The 8,758-nt window shown below is 41.0% G+C and overlaps 2 protein-coding genes across 3 annotated transcripts in view; both read right to left on the bottom strand.

Moving 5' to 3' along the window:
* Nucleotides 1-8,758, bottom strand: part of SEC22A (SEC22 homolog A, vesicle trafficking protein) — a 1,054,631-nt gene that overhangs the window by 1,006,582 nt on the left and 39,291 nt on the right. The gene's annotated exons all lie outside the window — the stretch shown is intronic.
* Nucleotides 1-8,758, bottom strand: part of SLC49A4 (solute carrier family 49 member 4) — a 219,250-nt gene that overhangs the window by 56,571 nt on the left and 153,921 nt on the right. Inside the window, 2 exon segments of the mRNA XM_042458620.1 lie at nt 186-253; nt 915-1,023. Of these exon segments, the coding sequence (XP_042314554.1) occupies nt 186-253; nt 915-1,023 (177 nt within the window).

The raw sequence follows: 8,758 nt of genomic DNA on the forward strand, positions 1-8,758 counted from the left end.
AAAAAAAATCATGAAAATACACAAATTACTATGTTATGAGATGAACATATTGCCAACTCACAGAAAAGCTTTTGTTCTTTTACAGTTGTCATAGATGACATGAAACAATTTCAGGGATATAATTTTAGTATCACTAAAACACAATTTCACTGAAGAAAAATAGAAGGGAAGATTGCGATGCTTACCGTGCCAATGCTATGCCGAACACACAGCCTCCTACAATAGACCAAAATCCAATCCAACCTGCATCCACCTGGAAAGGTTTAAGAGAGAAAAATACAGTGTTATTTCAAGCATGTAGAAAGTTATTGGGATGATATTTGTCATCAGCATCTGCATTCAGAGGCACAGTGCAGTGAAGACTGCAGTTCTATTCAGGGACCAATAGACCTATTCTCTATGAATTTGTCTACTCTCTCCTCATTTTATAACCACCAAAGATGTAAGCAAATACTCAAATTAACTTTGTGACATGTGAAATATTTTCTTTCATCTGACTTGGAGCAATTGCCAATCAAATTTCATTTGAGGGCCCTGAATATTACAAGACAGAAAATGCTTTTATGTCTATCCACTTTCACCGCTTTTGTCATCACATTTTTAGAATACTTCATTTAAAAAAACTTTTAAATACATATTTTCAACAGGTTTCGCTTTTGTTATTTTTCCTCACACATCCAATTTGTGTCTGTGTGGACTTTTTGTCTTTAGTATCTTTGGTAACTCAAACTGATGCCACAACACTGAAGATACACTGAAGTTCCTCACACATCTAAAATACTACACAGATAAGATCAAAGCAGGCTATCAAGATCTTCAATATTTTCTGATTGATTGTTTCAGCTACCATTAACAAAATCAGCATTTTGCCAGCGACGTGTAAGTAAAACTTTAAAATGCACACATATACATACTTGGCTTATGTGAGCTGGGGTTAATATCCAGTCTAGAACACCAGACCACCCAGAGAAAACACCCAGGGGTATAGCATATGCTAGAGCAATCATCAGAAACCGGGGGTTGCTGTGAAATAAAAGAAAAATTAGCAACAAATCTGCCAATGTAACGTAGATTCAAAATCTAGATTCTCTTAATTATAAATTTTTCACCTTTCCTGTGGGTCCTGAAGGAGGACAGACAGCATAGTAGACATTATTATGTAACATGAAGATGCAGATAACGCTATCAACTAAAACTGCAAAATCTCCCCCATAGGGGTCAGAGTATATCTGAATTCAACAGTTTCTGAAGATGGTCCATTCTCACTTTTGTGGAAATTACAGGCAGGTTTGATAAGGTGATGCTTTGAGCATGACAACAGTCATGACTGCCTCCCATCACAGCTCATATTCACCCATTTCACTGGAGAATGTCAAATATTATTTCCACACACATGTGCTGTGTCCCAGGCATGGTAGACATTCAACTTCATACTTTTCAGCACTACTTCCAAGATTGACTCTATCAGCTTGGGAAGGGTAACTTCTTAAGGCAGTGGGGTGGGTTGAGAGAACCCCTTTCCTAAATTAGATTCCTAACAGCAGACACAGGGCTGCAAACCCCTTCAAGCCAGGTTTCAGTAATACAAACAGTCTTCGGTGTGTCAGTTGTTTTGCATGTTTGTGATCATGTGGTCTCTAGACTGCATGGTTTCCCTTTCCCAGAAGGGAAGAAAAAGAAGCAGCATGTGAATGGCTTCTCTATTTTTTGGCAGTCACACAGAGGGGCTAGATAAGCGGAGAAGGGAAAAGGACTTTCATCACTCTTCGACCACTCTGTTTCAGCAGGGTAAAGTATATAATTTGGTTTGCTTAGTTCATCAAAAAATGTTACAATGCATCCACCTTTGTGTGCCTTCCCTTTGAAGTACATAGGTATCTGAATTGTTTTTCTGGGTGTATAAAACAGTGTTGTGACAGGTGTTTAGGCTAAATTAACCTTTAGTCTAGTCCACATTTATGACTGTGAACCATCAAACTAGATATAAAGAGGCAGAAAAAACTAATAAAGTATTTTGATATTTCACTTAACTAATTAATAAGGCTATTTTGCTATTTCCTGTTTTCTCTCAGTACTTTTTAAAAAGCATTAATTAAGTTTCACAAATACTGTAATCTGTAGAACATGCTTCTCTTTCAGACCTTCCTTGTCTTCACCATTAATATTTTTTCACAGTTGACAGAGTTTCTAATGTATTTTTATTGAACTGTCTGAGTGCTAACATGTGTTAGAAACAATGAGAATGCATTCAATAAGTGATAAAAGCAATGAATTTTAGCAAAGAATTCAAGTAATAGTATTTTTCAATTTCATTTGCTGCTTATATTACTCATATGCTTTCAGTCCCTTGATTGCAGTCCAAAATGAACACAGACTGTCAAGGAACTGGGTTCTGCCTGTACCTCCATTTGTGTTCCCACTGTGTGGGGTTCCCAATACTGGCTATGGAGCATGGACTGCAAAACAGATGTGTGATGTTGCTGAGTGTATTTCCTTCCTCCACTGCCTCCAGTGCTTTGAAAGAACAGGGTCCATCAAGCCATGACACACTACAGCTGTAACAATGGGCCTGAACAGACAGGCCAAAATAAAGTTGCTTTGAGTCACTTTGGAGGTATGTTGTTTAAATGATACGTGCTTCCTAAGAGGCTAGAAGCTGCGCTAAAGCCTCGCTCCAGTCCTAAGGACTGGAGTGCAGCTTTGGTGCAGCTTCTGGCCTCTTAAGATGCAAGTGTCATTTAAACAGCATACCTCCAAAGTGACCCGAAGCAGCTTTATTTTGGCCTGTCTGTTCAGCCCCAATGAATTGTCTGTGGGACTAGTTTACTGGATTATTTTGTAATTTTTGTTATTTTGTAATCATTCCCAAACAGGAGCCTACCTCAAGATGCTAATTAGGATTGCATAGTGCATGTTTTTAGTCAGATGATTGTTTTTATACTTAGTTTTTAATAATTGTTACTGGAATTGTTTGTAATTGCATTTGTATCTGTATTGTTGTATTATATACCCTGATGTAATCCCGCTTCGATCCATCGGGAGAAGCGGGAAAATACAAATTAAAAAAAATGTATTATTTTAGAACATAGTTAAGTGCTTTTTTAACAGTAGCTTTTTCTGCAAGATTTGCTCACAAGCCTTACTGAAACTGATATACTACAATGACAGCCTGACCTACCAAGTTTGCAACTCCATCAAAGGATGCGTGATATTAGACTGGCATAACTTATTTTTGAGAAATAGCAATAGCAATTTCTATACTGCTTATCAGTGCATTTACACACTCCCTATGCGGTTTACAATGTGTAAGCTAACTGTGCCCAACAAGCTGGGTACTCATTTTAGCGACCTTGGAAGGATGCCAGGCTGAGTTGCTCCTGAGCCCCTGGCTGATACTGAACACACAACCTGGAGGTTTGTGAGCGAGTGGCTGCAATACAGGCATTTATCAACTGCACCAACAGGGAAACCTAAGCTGACTCTTAGTAATCTGTTTAATGTAATCTGTTTAATGATCTACTCTACTCTAAAAACATCCCTGGTATTAGCATCATGGTGACTTGTCAACAGTTTCCCAGATCTTTTCCCAGCTCACATCCCCCGTTTTGAAGCTGGGGATGACATCAGCCCTCCACATCTGCAACTATCTTACCTGTTTTCCAAGATTTCTCAGACCTTATAAACACAGGCTCTACTATCGCATCTCTACATTCCTTTTGCATCCTTCATCACATCTTGGAGACTTTGGCAGGTTACACACCGCCATTTAGTACGCGCTCCGCGCGTCCTAGGATTAGGAAGGGGCGTGCTAGGGTTTGGAAGGTTCTCACCTTCCTAACCGCCCCTCTCCCTAGGACGTGCAGAGCGCGTACTAAACGGCAGCGCCCGTCCACATGGGCGCCACCATATTTACGTCTTGGACGCACAGCGTCCACACGTGGTGCAGCAGAAGTGACGCCGCGAGTGCGCACCTCGTGCCTCGCGGCACCACTTCCAGGGGCCAAAAAGGAGCGCCATTTCGGAGCCTCTTTTTAGCTGCGCCGGGAAGCCTCGTAGTCTGGCCGCTGGGGCTTCTCGGCGTAGCTAATGGAGCCGGCACCAGACTACCCGCTTTTGGGCGGTCTGTAACACGCTTTTAATTCTTTTATAGTAGTTAGGTGAACTTGTACCACTTCTTCTTTATTTATTTTAAACTGCAGCCCCTTGGCTGCATAATTTATTTTATTTCTTCCAGGTTGAGCTATGTTTTTATTTTGGGAGAAGAGAGAAGCAAAGCAGGTGCGCAGCAGTTTCATTTTATCTCTATCCTTCATAAGCATTTTGCCATCTTGGTTGCAAAGTAGACTTACAACTTTCACTTTCTTCTTCTTGCTCTGCCCCACTTTCTTAACCTCTCATTCTGACCTTCAGCCTTCCTGAACGTCTCCCTCCCTCCCTGGCCTCTCATTCGTAACCTTCTTTGGTGATTTGCCCCCTTTTACATTTCTTGTACATGCCCTATTTGAAGAGAGGCTTAGATAGACACTTCTCTGGAAAGCTTTAGCTATGAATTCCACCACTGGCAGAGGACCAGACTATGGCCCTTGAGGTCCCTTCCAACTCTATAATTATATGAGAATCATGTACACAGGCTGCAAACAAAAATAGGCTACAGAATTATAAAGTATAATTTCCATCCCACAATCTACATTGTAACTCCAGTGTGTGCACTGAGCTCCTCCACTAGTTGCATTGAAAACAACACCTCTGTATGTTCAACAGATTTGTGAATGTAAACAAGATCACTAAATCTCTTTACTAGAGTTAATGTCTTAAATAACAAATGCCACAAAAACAAAATGCTAAAAGATTCTAATAAAATTAACAAAAAAAAATTAAAACAATTTAAAAAATCCAACAGAATGAACGCAAAATGCAGTAATGTAGGGTAGCTTCCTTCTTTCCTACTTACCTACTGGGAAACAGCACAGCCACATGCACACAAAGAAGCCTGAGTCCTCTCATCCTTTCCAACACTTGGGAGGTTTGTTCCATCCAGCCTTTATAATAAGGGCATCATTCTGAAACCTTTGGCTTATTGCCAAAATAATGCCACACAAATTATTCATCAGGCCTTGGTTGAAAAAAAGAAAGCTCTTCCACCATCCACCATCATCCAAAGGGGAGAAAGGCAAGTCAGCTCCATCAGGCCTTGCTTGAAAGAAGAAGAACCCTCCCTCCATACACCATCATCCAGAGGAAGAGAAGGGCAGGCCAGCTTCATCAGGCCTTGCCTGAAAAGAAGAAGGCCCTCCCTCCATCCACCATCATCCAGAAGGAAAGAATGGCAAGCCATCTGGCCTGGAAGGAATGAAAAGGCAGGCCCAACTCCATTGGGCCTAGCCTGAAGAAGAAGAGCCCTCCCTCCATGCCACTTGTAATCATCCAGCCTGGGAGGGAGTGAAAAGGCAGGGCCAGCTCCATCGGGCCTAGCCTCTATTAAGAAGCAGAGCCCTCCCTCCAGTCTATCTGCCTTGGTCCAGGCCTGAGAGGGAGAGAAGAAATGCTGGACCTGATCCCCTTCCCCACCACCATTTCCTTCTCCTTTTGTGTTGTGTCTTTTTAGATTGTAAGCTTGAGGGGAGGCAACTGTCTAATTAAAAAGATTGTATGTACAGCGCTGTGTAAACTTACAGCACTATATAAATAAAGTTTAATAATAATAATAATAATAATAATAATAATAATAATAATAATAATAATATTTAAATACTTACTGTGTAAACTTACAGCACTATATAAATAAAGTTTAATAATAATAATAATAATAATCATAATAATAATAATAATATTTAAATACTTACAGTAAATAATTACTGGTGTAAAATGCTGAAACATCAAACACCATCCTAAATAGATGTGCTGCTTCAAATCCTGACTCTTGTCCAGCAAAAAATTATATTAGGTCTATAAAGCATGTGTTTCATAGACAACAGCAAAACATTTGACTGAACAGATCAGTGGTCCCCAAACCTTTTCAGGCCACTTTCCTCTTGGGCAATGCCAATTTGTTGATATTAAGACTACTGTTCTACTGCAAGCGTTTTTTTTTAAGTTTATTTTTCTTTTCTTTTAAAAAAAACCAATCATGGTCGCTACTCCCTTTGCACACAGTCACCTTGGGAGCAGCAACCAAGCAGGTGGCTGAGCAGTGACCAAGAACCCTGTCAATTGTGCCAGTCTTGCAATAAAGGCTGGCGCAGGTGAGAGGCTTCTCAGTTGCTGTTCATCTTGCTGCTTGGTTGTTGCTCCCTTTGCACCTGGTCACCCTCGAAGCAGCAGCCGAGCAGCTGGCTGAAGAGTGACCAAGAGGCCTCTTACCTATTCCGGCCTTGTGGCAAAGGCCGGAAGCTTCTTGGTCACTGCTCAGAAAGCTGCTCGGTTGCTGCTCCCAAGGTAAGCAGGTGCAAAGGCTTCTCCCTAGCAACAAAGGACACTCAGTTCTTCTTTGTTGAGGTGGAGAAAGGAGCAGCCAGTGTATGCATAGTGGGTTTGCAGAGGCCATATGCTCCGGACTGGGGATTGGTGTGGACAGGGAAAGGGAAACATTTTAACTACAGGAGCTGCTCTAAGGCAAAAGACTCTTTCCAAGAATCAACCCCAGGTACTCCTCCCTCTCCTTCACCAGAGACATGTCTTCCCCACACACAAACATTACTTCTTCTGCTACCTTTTCTCTCAGCCCGTCTGATGAAACAAAGGAGAAGCAAGTCCTGGCAAAGCTGATATAGCTTAATCAGGGTTTCAAATTTGAAAGCTCCTTTTTGCCACCGCTTCTTCCCCACTGCCATTCCTTGCTCCAGTAAATGGTGCCACTTCAAGCCACAGAAATGATGCCCTGCACCCAAGACTCGGGAGATATCTAATAAAATACACTGCTAATAAAGCGAGTTTTCATGGGCTGGTGAAGAGTAGGAGACACCACCACATGAAGTGAGGCTTTGCAGTGGTTTTAAGGGGCTCTGAAAAGAAGTTTCATGTAACTCTCATCCTTACCATGGTCCTAAAAGCTGTTGGTTCCTCTTGTCTTTCTTGTGCACTAATACGTTAACTGAAGCCTCTCTACCACCACCCCTTTCCCTCTCATCCCCCCCCCCCCCCGGATCATGAAAAGCTAAAGACATAGGAGTCCCACTATATTTGATAGTCCTTATGAGGAATCTACCAAGGTCACAGTCAGAACAGAATTCGGAGAATTCCCAATAGGAAAAGGGGCCAGGCAAGGCCACATCCTATCACCCTACTTGTTTATATGCTGAAAACATCATAAGAAAAGCAGAATTAGAGTCAGAAAAAAGAGAAGTGAAAATAGGAGGAAGCAACATCAACAACCTGAGATATGCAGATGACACCATATTAGCAGAAGACACTAAAAACTGGAACAGTTAATAAGGAAGGTCAAAGATGAAAATGCAGAGGTAGGTCTGATGCTGAACATAAAGAAAACAAAAATAATGACCACAAAAGAAATACACATATTCAAGCTGCACAATGAGGAAATTGAAACAGTTAAAGAATTCCCATATCTAGGATCAAACATTGACCAGAATGGAGACTGTGGTTAAGAAATAATAAGAAGACTAGGAATGGGAAGGGCAGCTATGAAAGAACTAGAAAAAATACTGAAAAGCAGAGACATACAACTGAGCACTAAAGTCAGAATCGTTCAGGTCACTGTATTCCCAATTACAATGTATGGATGTGAGAGCTGGATAGTGAAAGAAGCACTCAAGATGTGGTGTTGGAGAAGAGTACTTAGGATATTATGGACAGCCAAAAAGAGAAACAGATGGGTCCTTGAACAGAACAGAACAGAACAGAACAGAGCTCTCCTTGGAAGCAATGATGATCAACTGGAGACTATCATACTTTGGCCATATAATGAAAGGCATGGATCACTGGAAAAAACAATAATGCCTGAACAGATAAAGGATAGATGAAAGAGAGAAAGACTACAGAATATGGATAGACTCGATCAGGGGTGTTATGGCCAAAAGCCTGAAGGAACTGGGCAAGGCAGTGAAGGATAGGGATTCTTGGAGATGTCTTATCCACAGAGTCACCATGAATTGAGGTTGACTTGAGGGCAGCTATCAACAACAACAACAACATGGAGAGAAAAGGCACCAATATGCCTGAGTTTTTAAAAACAAAACAAAAAAAAAACCCACTGTAAAACAATACATAATATTCAGTCTGAAAGCCTTTAGAGAGAGGAAGAATTTGAACAGTGATGGCAATTTCTATCAAGACAGACTCACAAGTCCAAGAATTGTTTCAGAATTGTTTGCCTCTTTAAAAACAATTCACCTTCACTGTTCACTGAAGGTGATGCTATGAAAGCTATATCATAATCCTCACTCTGTCAAACTGGAGTTGACAGAAAAGCCCCAATGAAACAACTTTAGTGCAAATGAAGCGAACAACAAGCTGTTACCTGCTCAGAAAGGCATATATGCTTCTTAACTGCTTCCATCTGAGAAATGTAAGGGACCATATAGCTTTACTTTATACCAGGATAAAAAACCTTGATTCCCATGGGTCCCTAATCTAGGCTGCAGAGTTCCCCACCTTGCCTCCCCTGAGAAAAACTCTAAGTGTCTCTGTGTGCGCACACACACATACACACGTACACACTCTTAGTCAGATTATTTGACGACATCTCCAATGAATTAGCATTAAGTTCAACATTAAGAAATCTATTCAGAGTATTAATCCT

The sequence above is a fragment of the Sceloporus undulatus genome, chromosome 1, assembly GCF_019175285.1.
Source record: "Sceloporus undulatus isolate JIND9_A2432 ecotype Alabama chromosome 1, SceUnd_v1.1, whole genome shotgun sequence".
NCBI lineage: Eukaryota > Metazoa > Chordata > Lepidosauria > Squamata > Phrynosomatidae > Sceloporus > Sceloporus undulatus.